Consider the following 17928-nt stretch of genomic DNA (forward strand, 5'->3'; position numbering starts at 1 on the left):
AGAACTCAAGAAGAGCCTGCCAGTTCCTCTATAAAGAATACAATCGCTAAGTAACACAAACCGTGGGGTCTATTACATTATTAATCACTTGAAAGCTGCCTGTTACTGGGATGTTGGGCACCAAAGGCAATTTCAGTTCTAATACTTATTGATCTCTGTACCATTAATTACAGTAAGTTCATTTTATTGAAATGGATGCAGCATTTGTGATCTTTGGCCGATGGAAGAGTATCTCAACAGAAATAAAGGACTAGGACACTTATGAACAATAGTTGTCTTTTTTGTTTTTTTTTAGCATATGATCAGGGGATCTCTTCAAATAGAGCTTGTTCCCCACTGCCTTCAAATGTCGGACAGTAGGGCTGCTACGTGAAAGAGTGTCTGATAAACAAGAACTGTCCTATAAAAACCTTGGGGGATACGGTGCACCTTAGAACTGGCCTTAAAGTCCTCCTTTCCATTTGGGTGCCAGTGCAGACAGGGTAGTGCTAAGATTACCAATGGGCTGAAAATGGGCAGCAGTAAATACTACCCCCCCCACAAGTGATCAAAGAACTGCCTCCCCATCCTGGTAATCAGCTGTCACACCATGCATCTCCTGGGTAATGATGATGATAGGTCTTATGTTACGAATATTGCACAAGCATGCCACACACAGGAAAGTATCACATTACATATTATAAAATACATGCCCCTATATGTTTCTTTTTATTGTGTTTACTTTGATATTGATCTTCCTTACTAGAAAAATAGAATAGATAAGAGCTCATTAGCCAATTCAGTGAACTAGCCACAAAGCATATTGGAAATGTGTAGAGCCATTTCAGGAAAACTGGCTAATGATGCAATATAGATCAGACATTTGGTCTTAAGGCTATGATCTGTAATTTCAAGTGGATACAATCATTACTTCAAGGTCTTCTGCGCTGAGAATAAAAGGCTGCTTCTTAGCATGGTGGATCGAAACACACATAGCATTTTCAAGAAAGTTGAACAGCTAGATATAAACATGACAAACGTATCCTTGGGTGTCGTTGTACATTTTATTTTATTCTGTATATGGGTGAAAACATGACATGTCGTGTGAATGAAAATGAACCAATGCTAGGCTACATAAGGAAGCCATCTTGCCTTCGGCAAACTTCACATGGGGAACATGGCATGAACAACTTCTGAACAACACACAGAAGGAGAATAAATTGTCCCGGTTGTCACAGAAGAAGATATAATTAGGTGTAGCGTGCACACCTGGGAATTCTGGAGCAAAGTTTTAAAAGAGGACGTATCAATTTAGCACCTAAAGTCATGGAATGCCCAGTTTGTTATAATGGTGAGACTCTTAAAAGTTACCACCATAACCCCTCTTTATGAACAACTCCACAGTATTTAACTGAAAACTATATTCCACTTTATAACCAGAATTATAGTGCTGGATTTCAAAATGATTGCTATTCTGACTGGCTATTTGACGATCAAATTTAGACGTATACAGATGATCTATAAAGTTTGCTGGTATGATAACTTGACATTAATTATTGCCTTGTCAGTCCTCTGCTGTAAAAGGACAATTAACCACTTCCCTTAAATTGTGTGCTCGGTATTAATGTGTTTACATTGTACATGTTTTTGTGCGCTAGATTACCTCCATTTAGTTGTTGCGCACACTTATCTCTACCTTTACCTGGTTACACCTATTTATTTTATATCATACGACACATCATAATCTTACCTCTAAAATACAATAGCACAAAAAGTGCCAAGAAACATACAACCTGATGAGTCAGAGACAGTTAATTGATGGATAGGCCACCGTTCTCCCATCCCATGATGAGCGTCTGCAGAACTATTAATTAATGATTAACGATGTGCATTAAGTATCACTAGTTTCTACAATAAGGTCTTTGTTGTTACTCACGTCTGTTTAATTGAGACCCCATACACTTAGTATTAAACGGAAGTGACCGCTCTGCAGGCTCCATCAAGTTATTTGAACCCAAGCCTCCAGTCACCAGGACTGATTTATCATTCCTCAGTCACAAATTCAAATGCCGTTTCGGCTTTTGTGACCTGTGCTATTGGTTACATCTGAAAGAAATTCTTCCGGGGGCTGTAATATTTACATAGCAATGTGTTCAACACACAAACATCCTGATAATGTCATGGTTGTTTTGAATGGATTTACTATCTGATCAGTAAACAGGATATCTCTATTGCTTATGCATGAACAACAACCCAGATATTACTTGTATGGAATGGAATGACTCAGTGATTACGTTCCCCGAGCATACAAATGAGGCTCCTTAAGAAGACAGGCATAGCCTAAAAAATAAATAATAATTGGATAATGAGCAGTGTGGCGAAATAAGCAGAATGAAGATTATGGGCTCATTATTCCAATTTGTTTTGCTTCAGATTTTCCGGTATACCCTTTCAGGCACATTTCTTCTTCCATAAGCATGCACGGTAATGCATATTTGCATGAAATAAGATGTATGGACACATGTCATCAAGTGGTTTACAGTCCCTGGTACTGAGCTCCATTTCCATAAGCACACCTGATACAGGTTTCCTATCCGGTTATACACATCAATGCTGTTACCATTCTCCATTAACTCATTCATTTCCACGGCAATCGTAATAAAACATAACAGTGCAGAAAAACAATGTAATCCCCTTTAACGCCGGAGTCAGAACACTCACAATCAAAACACAGAGAAGCATAAAAATAAACCATGTTGTTTGTGATGCTGTGCCTCTCAACACAAAACAATCCTGTGACTTGGACCCCCCCCAAAAGAAAACACATCATAAACAGGAATCCCCCCCATTAGGCTAGCAGTGTTATGGGGTATGGACATGGATGTGAACAGGCAGCATAGACACAAAGACACAGAGGATTTACTGTGAGTACTCACAGTTCAGAATACAGGAAATGCAGATTGCCCATATTGTCTATATAGTTGGCAGGACTTAACCAAGGTAAAACCAGTAAGAGGAGAGCCTTCATTTTGAGCAGAGGGCTGGTACAGCTTCCTGGGCTTTATCTTCCCCAATTCCTCTGCCAGGTAACAAGAAAAAAAGGGTTTCTAGCTTTCTTATGGCAGCCAAATCTTGTCTATTTTTTTTCAGATGGATCTTTCCATTTCCACATCAGCTGTGCAGCACATTATAAATCAGATTGAAATCTCAAACTATGCTGGCAGAAAAAAAAAATCATTGACCTGTAAGAGGATTAGTTGACTTGGATCTCAGATTGGTAGAGAGGGTTTAGGGACAATGCAGCAGGGATGGCGAGACAGTGACTTATGCTGGGAAGCAGGCTGCTGTAAAGGGACCAGCCTCCTGCACCACTCAGAGTGGCTCTTTACTAACAGCTGGTACATTTACATCACTGGCCAGAAGCAGATGGATTGTGAGAGCTTAAGCAAGGGAGAGGAGCACTGAATAGACAGCTAGCCAAAGAGGCACAGAGGCTATGGCCATGGAGGAAGGGGGGCTATAGACACATGGACATGATGGACAACGAGGTGATGATGATGCTGTGGTAGCAACTCACAATATGGACCAATCTGCACAATATTCTGGCTCTTTATAAATAACACTTCTATATTAACCCTTCAAGCTGATGCAACATAACTGGCAATGTGACAAAAGGCTATAATGTATTGTTTAACCCCTTGATTGCATAAGAAAATCACTGCTGCGAATTCAGATCAGCATTTGCAGTTTATCATCTGATTTGGGCAGAAAGATGTGCCTTGTGCAGGTCTTTGGCAATCAAAGTGTTAAGTGATGTGTATTGAACCAGGCTGTAAATTGTCAGATGTACTGGGAATATGTTTGTTGAGGAGTTATACAGCTGAGCAATAGGTTTATGTGGTGTGCGATAGAGAAAAGGTATTGTATTTGGCATATGAATTTAAATGTTTTTGTACACATAAACAAGAAACACAGCAAACGTGCTCTTGTAACCACATACTTCCCAAGAGCCCCTCTTTAGGAGAAATGGTACCTCTTTTGGCCCTAAATCCCCAGTTCCTCTTTCACCTCATGATGTTCAACAGCCCTAAACGTTACAATAATATGTGTAGAAAGAGCAGGAAATGTGTTTTTACATTAAATTGTGTAAATAAAATACATTCTTCTTCATCATCTTATAAATGCTTTATCAATAGCATAGATAACTATCTAGAGGTCACAGAGTCAAATAAAAAGTCTAGATAAAGCCACACCCTTAGCCACACCTCTAACCACCCCCCTCTCTCTCCCTCTCTCTCCCTCTCTCTCTCTCTCTCTCCCTCTCTCTCCCCTTGTGCCCCCCTCCCAGTGACTAAAACATTCACACTCTTTAACCCCTCCACTCCCTCCAAGTGGTATGTGACCCCTCCACATTCTTGTCTCTGTAAGGTGGCCAGTCAAACTTGGTCCAGCCCTGTTTTAAGAATTTTGAGCTTGCCAGAGGGACAATTGCCCCCCTAACCCAACCCAGCCCACCCCTGCTGTGACACAACTAGCATTATCTAATCAGTTTCTTTTTGAGGTTTTTTTCTTTTAGGGCCCGTACAGCAATCAATGATATGGGAGAAACCGATTGGCCCCTTCTGCCAGTTCCTGGACCAACCCCGAGGGCATGATTTATTTTAGTTTCTATGGTAATGCTATATACTTGAATGAGAGTTTTACCGTAATTCTACTGGGTTCAATACTATGCCCCACACCAACCTTAGTTGGGTAGACAGAGAGATGCCACCTTAAGACTCATGGACTACTGTTTATCTCTTCAGTAGATCTCTGTTTTGGTTCATCATCTCAAACTCACATCACTCTTATCCAAACTGTAGATAAACTACAACTTCAAAGCAATACCCCTCCTGCATCACTCATGAATGTTTATATGAAATACATCATATAGAGTGAGAATGAGTTTTAACGAGCCCTCAAATGGGAAAACAGACCACAATACTAAAGAAGCTTCACTTCTGAGGCTTACAAAAGAATATAACATTGCGTCAATAATTGTATTTTTTACATAGGAAATATTTGATTACGTCATATAAGTAGTGAGTGTTTAGAGAGATAAGGGATGTGACACCAAATTATTTTCTTCAAGGAAATCTTGATGCCTGGAAACTACGACCTTGGCCTTGGTCTTATTTTCATGTAGAATGTATATTTACTGAAGTACAAAGGCCTGCATATAACGTGAAACTGTGTGTATTATCTGAGATCTCTGTTGCTATGAAACTCCAGAGAATATAGAAATTTTGACACTCTGTATGTATGCAGGGATACTGTATGCTCCTGGGCTTACATGGGTTCCTGACAATCTTCAACGACTTTGTGTGTTTTTCTCAACCCTAAATACACTGAGCATTACAGTCTATACCATTACTTCATTAACCTCTAGACAATTCCTCAGACCCATTCCAAACTGGTCTTGACAGCACTTAACCTTGGCCATGGATTATGTGGAATGCTGCAGGGAAGGCTGTAAATAAGCAAGCTCTCACACAAGGCTATGGTATACATTCTTCTCTAGCCAACATTCACACCTATGAGGCTGTTTCATTAATAATATATATATATACATATTAACATACTTATACGAACTGCTATTTTAAAATTATATAGCCACATTAATAATTAAAAATGTACAGCATCCACTCTAATAGAGAGGACAGGTGATTTACTAGCACTGAATCTTAAATAGCTTTTGGATTATGCATGAGTGGGCTTATTACACAGGCTTCCAGTCAGCTACAAGAAATGATTTTGATCAGCTGTTATGCTTGGCTATATATATATATAGATAGATATATCTATCTATATATATATATATATAGCCAAGCATAACAGCTGATATATATATATATATATATATATATATATACTTACTCTATACAGACACAAGTATTGGGGTACGTGACCATTACACCACCAGGGACTTTAATGACATTGCATTCTAAATACATAGACATTAATATGTAGTTGGTCCCCCTTTGCAGCTATAACAGCTTCCACTCTTCTGGGAAGACTTTCCACAAGATTTTGGAGCATTTGTGTGGGAAACACTGAATGTCCCCTTCAGCATGCCAAGACATGTTGGACAATTCCAGCTTTTCTATTCCAGCATGACTGTGACCTAGCGCACAAAGGAAGGTCCATAAAGACATGGTTGGATGAGTCTGGTGTGAAATAACTTGACTGGCCGCACAGAGCGCTGACCTCAGCCCCATTGAACACCTTTGGGATGAACTGGAACGGAGATTGTGCCAACATCAGTGCCTGACCTCACAAGTGCTCTACTGGATAAATAAGGAAGAATTCCCACAGAAAAACTCAAAAATCTTGTGGAAATCCTTCCCAGAAGAATGGAAGCTGTTATAGCTGGAAAGAAGGGAGCAACCACATATTAATGTCTATGTATTATGAATACAAGGTCTTAAAAGTCCCTGTTGGTATAATGGTCAGATGTCCCAATACTTTTGTCCATATAGTATATAACTACCCTATGTTAATAAACTAGTTATAAACTAGGCTTCTATATATGGTGCAGTCACCATGGAAACCAATGGAATGCTGCAGCCGATTGCTCCTCTTGACCTAAAATTGCTGTTTACACATATAGTCCATTGTTCATTAGGACAATTGCCAATTGGGAGCAAGACTTTTAACTAGCAAGACTTGTAAATATTCTGACATCAGTACATGAATGATTAGCACAGCTCATAATACGCATTCCATCAGCAGAGAGTGCTCAGAGAAACATTCCTACACAGTGCCAATCACAGCAGAAACAAGTGACTACCTTTATCACATGCAAGTGTGCGCCCAGTGACTCATTTGTATTTGGTTATATTAGACACCATGTTGTTTTTATTTATCTCATTATCGTATGTGCGATATTCAGATTGAGGTACTGCGGAGCTCTAGTACTGTCTTTGCGGTGCATGTGATTAGTTAATTATGTTTGAACAGTTCCACTCACAGTTTTCTAACATAATCACCTTTTTAAGACATTTTCAGGTAGAAAATAAGTGTCAGTGGCTAATACAGTAAGGGAATGAATTGATGCATGGGATAGGCAGACCAAGGACTGATTAAGGTTTCAGTCTTTCATCAGGAAAAGTGGCCATTATCTCCCGTCAAATTCTATGTCTTTATAATTCTATGTTAAATAGAACTAAGAACAGTAATGGGTAATGCTAATGTCTTTAAGAATTTAACCCCTTAACGGCCAATGACGGGCCACATCATTGGTCGTTACCTGACCGTTTTTGTGTGACGTGCCTGGCCCGTCATTGGTTGTTAAGGGGTTAAATGAAAACATTTGCAATTATTACAAATGAAATATGACATACCCCTACAAGCACCGCACACACAAGCAACTGGGGCAAATAAATATGAGCAAAGAGTAATACACAATCTGATCTGCACAGCAGGCATCATCCTAGTAATTTAACAAGGGGATCGCAGCATACCTGGGAACTGATGAGACCCAGGGAATCCAGGTCATTGTGCTAAATCTCCGGTTTGCGGGAGTGGCGTTTAGGCATTATTTCTTGCCTTATTCCCCTCTTACCCCCATATAAATTTAAGGTGTTTGGGACTAGCCCCACCCACATATGTGGCTAGCCCCTCCCCTCATAGGTTAACTCTGACCCTTGTGAAGCCACTCCTTCAAAGAGGGAGGGCTATGGGTAGCGAGAGCCTGGAAGTTCCCAGGTATGGATATCAGTTGGTCCCTCACAGGCATATTAGACAGCATATGCACAGTATGTTGGTAATCACGGGAGATATGAGGGTCAGATTCAGGAAGGTGGGACTATCCAGCGTTTCTGCGTATCACTACTGACAAACCCTCTCCATGCGAACAGATGGATTCATTGGCACTTATTGCTTCAAGGCATTATATAAACAGACATGGATTGCAATATTCCAACAGTCCCTCAACATCAAATAAAACCGAGGGGAAAACAATCAAAACCGATTGCTGCTTTAAATAGGATTTCTTAAAATAAGCCACACACCATCGACTGAAACAATGTCACATAAGGATAACCATAATCATTTACCTTTGACGACCCATGCCATCTTTTTTTCTGCATACGAACACATGTGTGCCATGACAAATGGGGTTCTTAATTTGTTTCGTACATGCAAGGGAACTGTGTTAAGCTGTTTGATCGTAATTGGCTTGGCATGTTTTTGTTATTATCAAATTAAAAATAGAATTGCCTGTAGTTAGAAACAGAATCCTGATAATATATAAAATATGCTCTTTATTTTACAGCCATTTACTAGACGTGAGAATTTGGCACATGGCGCATATAGTTGTTATTAGATCTATACAAATATTTAACACAAGTGTTAACAAAATTTTGGGGCTGTTAGATTTCTTTCTATTATTATTGTTATTTATTGTTTTATATAGCTACATCATATTCCGCAGGGCTGTACGAGTGAGGCGGGGGTTAATAACGAACCTGTTTTTTGAGGGGATAAGAGATATTTCACTCACTATACATTGATCAGGACGACATTTGCAGGCTTTACCTGCATAGAGATTGGATAATGCATAGTTAGATCATTGCGCGGATATAGTATTATTTATTAGTTGTAATTGTGCTGTTTTTCTTTTTAAAGAAATCATGAATGTTAAGGTTTTACCGGCCCTGTGACTTTTTGCTGTGTTTTTGTTTTCTGCAAACTAAACTTCATAATACAGTAATACCTTTTTTTGGGCCAATTTAGAAAAAGTAAAGTTTACGTAAACTTTCGGGATTAATTACCACTGCAAATATTAAATGACTTCCTATATCTTTAGCGCTTTATGATAATGTCAAAGACACAAATACATACAATGTTATTAATTGCCAGTACAGGTTTTCTGCTGGTCAAATTTCAGCCAGAATTAGCAATGACATAAAACATTTGTAAAATATGTATTTTTGTATATTTTGTGTTACTGAGGGGTGTGTAGTGCTTTAAAAAGAGTCACTTAAATGTTTAGGTTTTTGAGTTTCTTCAGGCGCTCAGGAGGTTAAAACCAAAATGTGAACATGTAAAACGTATACAGCTCATTCTCTGAATGAAGGTCATTATTCGTAAAGACATGTTTGTAACCCAGCATATACACATGCTTTACACCCTCTGAGCCTGCGGTTTAATGAGCTTGTGTGTATTACATTTTATTTCTTGGGTAATCCTTAAAGTACTAATATTTTGTTGAATTCTGATGATCTGCAAAACACATCTGGCGCACTTCCTGATAACTTTAGATACATTTGATGAGGATAAACCACACAAAGAATATTCTACTGTCATATGTTCACCAGAATTGTTTGGCTCAGTCATGGCTCTTTTGTGTTCTAGTTGTGTTCAGATAAGCGAACTAGCACCTCTACATTGTCAGGAGAATGGGTCATACTAAAGAGCTCAGTGTCTTTAAACATGGCACCATCATAGGATGCCGCCTTTACCATAAGTCAGTTTGTGAAATTTCTGCCCTGCTAGATAGGCCACTGTAAGTGCTATTATTGTGAAGTGGACATCTCTAGGCGTAGCAACAGCTCAGCCACAAAGCGTCAGACCACAGACCCACTCACCGAGCATGGCTGCCGAGTGCTGAAGAGTGGAGCACGTAAAAAATGATCTGTCCTCTGTAGCATCACTCACTACAGGGTTCCAAAATGCCTATGGAAGCAACATGTGTGCCAGGAGCCTCGTGAAATGGGTTTTCATGGCTGAGCAGCTGCATGCAAGCCAAAGATCTCTGCACAATACCAAGCGTCCTCTGGAGTGGAGCAAAGCAAGGTCCATACAGACATGGTTGGATGCACAGAGCCCTGACCTCAACCCCATCGAACACCTTTGAAATGAACTGGAACAGAGATTGTGTGCCAGGCCATCTCATTCTGTGGGCAAAATCCCCACATAAACACTGCAAAATCTTATAGAAAGCCTTCCCAGAAGAGTGGAAGCTGTTATAGTTACAAAGGGGGACCAACTTTATCTTAATGTCTATGTATTTAGAATGCATGTTATAAAAGTTCCTGTTGGTGTAATGGTCAGGTGTCCCAATATGTTTGTCTATATAGTGTAGGTAATGTGGATAGAGTTTTAAGTGTCTAAAAATGTATTTATGGCATTCTGGGGATGTGGTCATCCAGTTGTAAATACTGTAAATGTTGTGTAACAGCTGTGTAAGATTATTCATCTTACAATATATTCACATCATTCATTATAGTGCAACTAACAGTGCCCTTGAACAGGACTACAACTGCCATGATGATCAGGTAGGGTTTGGCAGAAACCAAGAGGTGCAGTTCAGTATCAGACATATTGGCAATTCTTTTTTATAATGTTCAGTTTGACTTTGACACAGTCCTTCTTACAGGCATTCAGGCATGTATGCCACCTATACATAAAGTCACCTCATCTCAACTATAAATCTGAGGGCCACGCATTGGCACATACTCCAGAATGCTTTAAATATGAGACTTACCTGTTTAGGAAATGATCCTCAACCTCACACCTTGGAAGGACATCTGTACAATATTCTTTAAACGGACACATGACCGACAGCTTATCCAGAAGGTTTTTTACAAGAATGGTTGATTTTTTGCAGTTCTGTAGCATGACGGGGTTCCGATCCACAGGGCAGAAGTTCTCATGCATTAAGAAGTTGGTGAGGCAGAGGGTGCAGTATGTGTGACCACATGGAGTGTCCAGGGGCTGTATGAGCGCATGCAGGCAGATATGGCAGATTAAATCATCATCCACTTCTTCTGTGTAGGTGTAAGAATGGTTTTCTTCTGCAGAATGTTGTTGTCCGCATACAGTACATATAGGAATAGGGATGTCATTGTCCAATACTTCAATTATATCACTTGACTCCATGTTGTTTCAAGTAGGTATATCACCAAATATTGGAACGTGGTGCAAGAATATCTTGAGGACTCTCCTTTGAGAAAGAGCACAGGATAGATTGAGGCTTTGTTCTTTGTAGCATGAAGTAGACAATTTACAACCACAGCAGCTTGGAGCTTTAGACGTGCACCATTATTGGTGACCTTTCATTGGGTAGAACCAACTCTGAGGCTTACCTTGGGGGAAATAAAACAATGTGAGTGCCATTCACAATCTTAGATCTAATCATTATTGACATACATAGGATTTTGGGGGATTTGACCACAAGTAGCAGGAATGGTTTACTTTAATATCAGGTTCTTGCAATTCCGGAACTGTCTCTTTTATAACAAAATTTGATGGTGCTATATAAAACAATAAATAATAATAATGATTCTATTCTGGTTTCATGTTATCTGAGCATCCCAATCTGAACTTGTCTAGCTTGTATATCACAGTTGAAACCCTTGCTCAAATACAGATTTCAGAACACAATTTAGAATGTCTTTACCTCCTGACACTTAATGGTTTATTTAAGGACCAAAACTAGATTTGGCTTCTAACATTTGCAAGTCACTCCAATAGAATCTTTGTGATGGACTATTAAAGGATAAAGGCTGGATCTTTGAAGTGAGAGTCTTAAGGTCAGATTATTTAGGAGGTTCCCAGGTATGACAATTACTTATTTATACCTGTTACATATATTTTATAAATGTTACAATAACAATTGTTAATACAATGCATATCCTGCATTGCTTGTATTACAGTCCATGCCTGCCTCTATATAAAGCCTAAATTCTAAAAAGGTATTCACAGTGAATGATACATGACCTATCTTGCATTTTACAGAAAGGATGCACTGTTTTCTGAAAGACACCGCCGTTTGTTTAACAAGTACACACCCTGTAACAGAAGCTTAGAGGCCTAGATATAATGAAATAATGTTTTACTTTACTGAAAGTGTTACATAGGTAGCACAGCCTCCTGGCTGAAGTGGTAAAGGCTCGTACAGTAAAAGTAATTTCAAAATGCACGGGATGGGCCTATCACTATCCTGATTAAGGTATGGTCTTTACAGCAGGAAAAACAGAGACCAGATGAGCCGAATAATACTTATCTGCCCACAAATGTTTCAATTGAAAGGGCAACATAATCTAATTTTATACTACATGTAGTTATCCTATTGTACTACAGAGATTGTTGATGTTTCAAAAAGCAACAATTCATACCTAAAAACGAACTCAACAACCAACGAGGGATGCATTCTAGTAATCATTCAGTGTCAGATTGTACGCATGAGGTATCGGGTATGGAACAAGTTATACAGATTTTTGCCACACCTTCTACAATATAGTGCAGCCCTTCCTCGTATGGAACTATAAATCAAACCTATTGGAATAGTTAGGACTTTTGCGATCTAATGTCTTAAGAAATAAACCTAACCTGCTACCATAAACTGTATGTCACACAAAATAAAAAATAATAAAATATATATATATATATATATATATATATATATATATATATACATAAAAATATAGAACAACCTGCAAGTTCTTTGTTTTGTGTTGTTTTGCTGTGACTTGGGCTAAAATGGAAAAAAAAATTCGGAACGATGAAAGCAGTCTGTATTTATTTCTACAGTTTATTGGGCTTAAGCGGCAATCCTTCACCAATAAAGAAAGCCAAATGCATGTTTACAGTCGGCTTTAGATAAGTGATTGCGGTGATGACATCACTTGTTCCCTGAGGTGCAGATTAGTGCTATAAAGGCCAACGTGAACTTAGCTCCATTAACACAGCATCGGACTCCCTTAACTATTTACCAAGCCAGCTTCGGGAATATTGTCCCTGTACATGGTGCGGTATTTACCTTGTACCATAGCTGAAGTTGTAGAACACGTAGAATCAATTTTATCTAGTAGTAAAACATTATGCAGGTTCACTAAAACATTATGGGCAGATTGCAGCATATAAGAATGAATGGGGGGAACGCGGACAGAATGGACCCACCAGTTATGAGATCTCCTTTTTTCGTTTCTCACATTGTCCGTGACAAAATGTCTCTCTACACATGTGTCTAGATTACTTTATGGAGGCTCTAAAAGTATACGCTATGCACTGTCCTGTGAAGCTGCCCCACAGTCCTGCTGCTGGGGGTCATCGGACGGCCGAGGACAACCTCTGTAAAATCCATCCATCGCAGCTCCCACGTGTCCCCCAAAATATCAATAATTGGTAACAGTCCAAGATAGAAGATATATTCCAAGAAACTGAAACATGTGATAACGTACCTTCAATATCTGCTTACATATTAAAATAACCTGAAATTATGGGTAAAGCATCAAGTTATGTTTAACACAGTTTAGATGATGTAATGCATATTCTTGGTAAAAGGATAAATGAATCTATAGACTCATACATACTCACTTTGTGTGTTGTAATAATGAATGTAAAGTATTTGTTGCCTTGGAGTTATTTTGGAGCTAACCAGTCAACAATCAGTAAACATGTTGGGACTGATAATATCAACCTGACATTTTTTGACTTGTCTAGACAAGATGTAGTTAATTTCGTGTCAATATAATGTCACTTGATAGTAGGCGCAACATTTTCCACACCTTCTTTAGTTTTGATCCACTGTTTTTTTTTTATGCTTTCTCGCCTCGTCATCAGGAAGGCTGTCTTTTGATGCATGCAAATGCTTCAGTTTTTATGATTTTGATGTCATTTTATGTCATTTGAGTAATAGGTGATTTAAAGATTTTGGGCACAGAGATGTTTCAATAATCCTTAAGGCTTTTGTAGCTCCAAACAGAGCCATTGGGTAAATTTAGGAAGCAGTTATCATATGCCTGGATCCTTCATGTGGTCCATCTTGTACAGTTCTCTTTGACAAGTATGTGTAAAACAGTACATGATATGTTATATGCTGAGTGTATTGTCCAGGGGATGACCGAAGATGACTAAACGACTCTGGCACTTTAAAGCCAGCGACCCCATGTTACATGTTATTCTCATGTAGCATGCAAAAGTGAAATATGTGCACACTGTTATTTGTTTTGTTATTTGAGTGGTTTATTGATAGTGGTAGTTTTCACTAATGTCGCAGTTAAGCTTAGATCCATGTTATGTCCTGCCAGATACGGTATCACATGTCACTGGAAGTAGTATGTTCACCACCTGTAGTTATCATACGTGTGGGAATGTGGTACTACCTGTATACACCGGTTCTATATAAATGAGCTCACAGAGGTACCTCCCTCCCAGACTGCCAGGGCAATGCAATTGTTACACTTTTACATTTGTTGTATTGCAGTGAATTGTTAATACTCAATCAAAGTGTCCAATGCAGTATAATCTAAAAGGACCGGATTCTTTCAATGAAATCTGGGGATTACAGGCAAAGGAACAGGGAGTATACACTGCGTTTGGTGGAACATATTATTTATGCTCGAGGATGGGTATCAATTAGTTAATTACTTTGAAAATCTTATGAAGTTGATTAATTTATCACCCTCTGTGTAGGGTAACTATGGATCCAAGATTGCTCAGGAAAATGTCAGAATTACCAACTTCTGTCCACCTCATTTCTGGACCAAGAAAATTAAGATAAAATAGTAAGCTTTTGGAAAATATTGGGCATGTGTAGCTTTGATGTATTAATAACATTTTTTATAACAAGGGATTAAGTTTCTCTGTTTAATGTGAATAAAAGAAATGTCATTTATACTCTGTCGGGCTGCCATCTGTCAATGTAGGACTGTGTTTCAAAATATTGGCTAAATAGCATCAGGCTTCAGGAATATACTCTAAAACTGTTTACATACCATACCCAGCTCTGTTTCAACAAGCCCGTATTCAACAGAAAGTCAAGCTGAGCTTTCCAGAAACTAGTGGGGCTACAATGATTCCCATATTACGGGATCACGGAAATAAAGATTTATGCGTCAAGTAAAGGAAAATAAATACAGCCGCACTGGGTTAAGAGAAGGTGACACTTTTTATTGGATCAACAAATAAAAGCTATCACATATGCTTTTGGGGGCCGCAGAGGTCTGTTCTTCATATAGTATAATTAGCAAGCAATATTCCATCTAGTATGGATTCATTACTATAGGAAAGGGAAACCTTCAGCATTGGTTGAACTTCACATTCAAAGCCAACCACTAGTGAGTACCATACCACTTTGAAGCTGATTGTCATTACCCATAAGTTATAGACCCAGTCTGATCATGTGTGATTTTCAGGTTACTCAACCTAGAAAAGCACATGTATAGATTTCTTTCTTTAATTATACCAAATATTTCCTAGAACCAAGACGATTTAAGGTTTTTTATTGTCAGGAATGTATGTTGTAGTCAGTGTTGTAAAACTTAATCATTTGCAGGTCACCTTGATGACAACAGGGGTATAGAGTCAGAACAAGCAAGAAAAAAAACAAGAATGGCCTGTATAATTACCTTTGTCCACAGGAGTCAGCTCTGGCTAGTGTCACTTCTGGATCCTATAAGCCCACAGCAGTGAAAAGGGTTAAAAACAAACGTCGGTGTCCATTCCAGAGAGAAGGTAGAAACTCATGACAGCCCTTCCTGTAAATGAATTGGGTGATTATTCCTGACCAGGTGACATCACAGGCCCCGCCCTCATCTCCTGCAGACAGGTAAGCCCGGCTGTTAATGACACGGAATCAGAAGGCAGGTTTAGGGCTTCCCCTGTGTTTTGACTTACTGCTCACAAAAAGCCAGGTTTTAATGCATAGTTTTTCCACGGCCGACTGCGTTACTATGTAATAATTTTGTCAGTAACTTAAAGGTGACAATACAGATCTGCTTATAAAATAAATACCTTTAAATGTGTATAGAATTGTAAAGCAAGGCAACACTTACGTTATTTATCAATATTATGTAGAAGAAATGCAATACAAATTAAAAAAAAAAAAATTCTATAATGCTCGGTGTATTATATGCAATCCTTGTTTTAGGTTGTTGCTTTTTTGGCAAAGTGCTTTTTAATATCTTCCAAGCAATTATATTGATGGGGAAAAAGCGTACAACCTATAGGTTGTTTCAATAAATTCATTCAATTAATTTAGTTCCGCTGAGAGCTATAGTGGCTATAGCTTCTCTCTGTAATTAAATGCGGTATGCAGGACGATAATGATTCTACAGTAATGCGGCTCTCCTTTATATGGTAACATATAGGTATACCTAGTTAATTTGAAAACCCACAATGAAATTAATGTTTTATTAGCACAGCTCTTATTAGATGATCATTCACCTTAACACCAAAGAACAACCCATTATGTTCCCTTATTGTGTTCATTTCTTCACATTACTGTAACACGTTAACATTATACTGAAGTGTTGCCGTGAAATGCCTGATGAACTTGCCCTTTATGTAGAAAATAGTTTAAAGGTTAATCTTATACAAAGTAAGGAAGATAACCTAGAGACAGTTTGAGTAACAGCAAATGGTTTTGTCTTAGGGGAACTTTGATATTGCCATACATAAAATAAAATTCCTTATGTTCTCTTAAATGGGAATTTTGTCCCAGCTAGGGTCTGTCTATTTATAACACAATATTACTATTTATATCACAATACTGATTAAGTACCTGGAGGCTTATACTATGGCTAAATTACATTTAAAGGGACCTTGCAGCCATCATATGCACTTCAATCCATATGAAAGTCAAGTGGTCCTAGTGCTGTCTCCATTGCAAGTGCATGTAGGGATGCTGCAGAATCTCCCATTTGCATTTTCCCATTTCCCTGCCCCCATCTGTTTGTTGTGCAGAATATGTGTTTATCTGAACACATCTCCAGCCACATTATATAGTTACTGCCAGTAAGCTTGAGTGGCGGTTCAGGAGTGCTTTGTGCCTCTGTTTGTCATAAAACATTTAAAAATGTAAAAAGGGATTTAACAAGGTACAGGAGAAAAGCTTATTTCAGAGGATGACAAAGGATAGAAAACAAGGCCATAATATAGAACTAGAGGGGCAGAAGATTAGATGTAATATAAGAAAGTTTTACTTTACTGAGAGGGTGATTTAAACATCTATGTGTTAGGCATAAAGACATCTTGAAACTAAGACAACAACAAGGAGTGCAGTATGGCTCTAGATTCTCTGTGGGCATCTCCAGTGCCGTCGCTACAGGGGGGCAAGGGGGCAATTTCCATTCATTATTATTGTATACCTGCAAATACAGGATTTGTATGTCTGATTCTGTTTATTTGATCTATACCTTTAGTGCGGAGTTCACAAGTGAATTTCAATTGATCTATACATGGAAAAATGGGTTTGTGTGTTAATGTGTTGATCTATAGCTCCTATCGGCATCAGGGTCTAATATATATATATATATATAGATATATATATATATATTTATATATATCGGCGGAAGGGGCTAATATTAATATATATGGGCAGCAGGGTCTAATATTAATACATATCGGCAGCAGGGTCTAAAGAAACTGCCAGTTCAGCTGTTATTTTATAATCATATTTCAATTTCAAGAGATAAATATTATGTAGTTAAAAATCCATGTCTAATGCATATGGGGCCATCACATAAATCAATAATAAAGGGAGGGGCTTGCTGGGGGCATTAATACAAATTGTGCTGGCTGGAGGCGATCATACAAGGGTTTGGGGGCACCACATTAATCTATACTAAAAAGTTGCTGGCTGAGGCATCAATACACAAGGGGCAAAAACACTAACGGGGGTGTCAACGACAACGCAGTGTGGAAAATCCATCCTGGTGTAGATGTCAGTGTCGTAGATTGTGTCCTGCTGTTTGTGTTTTTTGGTTATCAGTATAGCAGAGTCTGTCCTGGTGTGTGTGTATGGGTGTTGGTGTGACAGAGCCTGTCCTGGTGTGTGTGTGTCAGTGTAGCAGAGCCTGTCCTGGTGTGTATGTATGGGTGTTGGTGTGACAGAGCCTGTCCTGGTGTGTGTGTTTGGGTGTCAGCGTGGCAGAGCATGTCATGGTGTGTGTGTGTCTGGGT

General features: G+C 38.7%; 1 protein-coding gene across 3 annotated transcripts in view; it reads right to left on the reverse strand.

The window, feature by feature from the left end:
- LNX1 (ligand of numb-protein X 1) overlaps positions 1–15503 on the reverse strand; it is a 70802-nt gene extending 55299 nt beyond the window's left edge. For 2 of the 3 annotated variants that reach the window (XM_053458450.1, XM_053458449.1), the window contains exons 1-2: positions 15375–15503; positions 10508–11108 (exon numbers count right to left, since the gene is read on the reverse strand). In XM_053458450.1, the coding sequence (XP_053314425.1) occupies positions 10508–10902 (395 nt within the window). In that variant the 5' untranslated portion in view covers positions 10903–11108; positions 15375–15503. Of the gene's footprint in view, positions 1–2915; positions 3288–10507; positions 11109–15374 lie in introns of those variants that run through there. The other variant, XM_053458451.1, reaches the window with a different exon arrangement.
- Between the last annotated feature and the right edge of the window lie 2425 nt (positions 15504–17928).

This window comes from Spea bombifrons, chromosome 1, assembly GCF_027358695.1.
Source record: "Spea bombifrons isolate aSpeBom1 chromosome 1, aSpeBom1.2.pri, whole genome shotgun sequence".
Lineage (NCBI taxonomy): Eukaryota > Metazoa > Chordata > Amphibia > Anura > Pelobatidae > Spea > Spea bombifrons.